At 53.4% G+C, this 2,079-nt stretch overlaps 1 protein-coding gene across 1 annotated transcript; it reads right to left on the bottom strand.

The window, feature by feature from the left end:
- Nucleotides 1–113: 113 nt before the first annotated feature.
- CAOG_09219 (hypothetical protein) lies at nucleotides 114–1,692 on the bottom strand (the record flags this gene model as incomplete). Its single annotated transcript, XM_011272636.1, has 5 exons — nucleotides 114–292; nucleotides 373–494; nucleotides 581–889; nucleotides 1,043–1,536; nucleotides 1,660–1,692. Coding segments are annotated over 5 exons (1,137 nt in total), but the record flags the coding sequence as incomplete, so codon positions are not given.
- Nucleotides 1,693–2,079: the final 387 nt, after the last annotated feature.

Here is a 2,079-nt window from a genome sequence, read left to right as displayed (position 1 = left end):
GGATGTGAGAAAGGAGATTTTGCGTTGGGTGGGGCTGGTGGAAGGGCGCGAAAATGCAAAAAAAAGCGAAAACAAAAAAACGTCATGAAAACTAGCAAACGCGCCCCCCTTACCTGGCCTTCCATTGAGGCAAACTCTCGCAATTTGTCGCGCTCTCGGATATCCATGGCAAAATAAGACAAAACTTCGAAAAAGTACCGCCTTGGGACGCTTGCAATGTCGAGATACTTTGTCAGCAAGTCTCGAACAGAGCACGGCCTGGGAAGATTGCTGATAAAGGGTGATCCGTGGTCTAGAATTCAAGAAGCACAAAGGAGTGAGAGCGACGCAGCTCCCAAGGAATTACAGACGCAATTCACAAACGCTTGTTACCCATGCCCGATGGAACTGCGACAAACGTGTCATCGAGCGACCATCCCATCATGTCTGCCACCAGCTCGGCATTCTCAGGTGTGTTGTGTGGTTGTAAATAAAGCACGTCTCCAGGAGTGTAGCTAAAAGATGAGCCAGCGCACCAAAACGCATGAGTTTCACGACGACGCCGCACAACTCCAGCTGCTGACTGTGTCGCAAGTCTTACTCTGGCAACGGGCTTTGCTCTTGGGTGTCAAATACAATGCTGCGAACATCTTGAAAATGCCCCGCCGCAGTCAATCGAGCATTCTCGCGGACGGTCACGGAAATGCCGCCTGCCGCTCGTTCGTTGGCGCGATCTGTCGTCTGCAACGCATGCTCTGCCAGCCGCAAAATCGCTTCATCCGAGGCTGTTTCATAGTACGACCGTTGCTGTTGCAGATGAAGCAGGGCTGGTGCAGACGGCGAATTCAGGGACGGATCGAGCTGCCGCGTTTCGCGATTCAAAAAGATGGTCGCAGCTCTGCTTGGAGGCCTGCATTCGCGACGGATGAAAGTTGTTGCAACACGTCAGAGATTCCATCAGCTCCATGTGAGCACACGCCTAGCCAGCATGGACACGGTCAAACGCAAACTGCAAAACACACTAATCGAAAACAAAACCAAAACCAAAGTCACGGAGACATACAGGACAAACGGCGGAACGACATCCACGTTCGGCGGCTTGGGTGCAATCTTTTCAATCAGCGGCCACAGGGACGTCAGCCACTGCTCGAGGGTTGAGTCGACACCGTACGCGTCCTGGTCATCGGCGAGCGCGACATCGAGCAGCGGTTGCGCGCCAAGTTGGACAAGCCGGCGATGCAGCTTTTTCGCTGCAAAGTTGAACTTGACATAGGACGAGTCGCCCAGTCCAAGCACGGCAAACCGCAATCGCGCAAGGCAGTCGGCGGGCAGGGCTCTGCGGCACAGGAAGCGCCAAAACCGCCGCATCGAGTCCGGGTTGGCCCCTTGGCCAGTGGTCGCGCAGACAAACACGGCGCAGGACGCTTCAGGCAGCCTGTGGATGAAGTCGTACTCGTCCATCGATGCGAGCGTCAGCGTCGTCGTCGCGTTGGTGAACAGGCGTTGGCGTCGTGCGTCGCGTGCGATGCGCTCTGCGACTTCCTGCGCAGTGCCCGTCTGTTCATCGCAGTAGTAGTAGTAGTAGTAGTGGGAGTAGGAGTAGTTGAGACGATTTGGAAACAAGGTTAACGTGAGAAATGTGAGAAGCGCATCGCTGGATGCATTGGATTGACGGCTCACCTGCGAACCATACAACAGTGCAACATGTTGCATGGTGTGACTTGGTAAATGCAATCGAGCAGAATAAAAGGTAAAAATCGAGTGAGCCAACAGTAGTTGGGAGTGCATCTTTGTAAGAACGATCTCTGAGCATTTGGGTAGGTCTTAGAAGAGGATTCGATCAAAGGAAAGGCTTTGCCATGTCCCCTTGACCACTATGTGCCCCATCCAGCGCCGCCACAACACGCTATGTGATCAGTGCCATGTGTACTGCATGCCTAGGCCACCAGAGTGGGCGGAAATCGCTCCAAACCGAGGGCTGGTTTCCGGTTGGTGTTTGGCGTTCTTCATGTTATACCAGTCTTTCCCTAAGGATTTCCTGCTGCTGCTGCTGCTGCTGTTGTTGTGCTTTGTATTCATAATCCATTCATCGAGTCGTTT

Source organism: Capsaspora owczarzaki (genome assembly GCF_000151315.2).
Source record: "Capsaspora owczarzaki ATCC 30864 unplaced genomic scaffold supercont2.33, whole genome shotgun sequence".
NCBI classification, from domain to species: Eukaryota; class Filasterea; order Ministeriida; family Capsasporidae; genus Capsaspora; species Capsaspora owczarzaki.
Note: the sequence above shows the minus strand (reverse complement) of the source record. Positions and strands in the feature narration are given on the sequence as shown.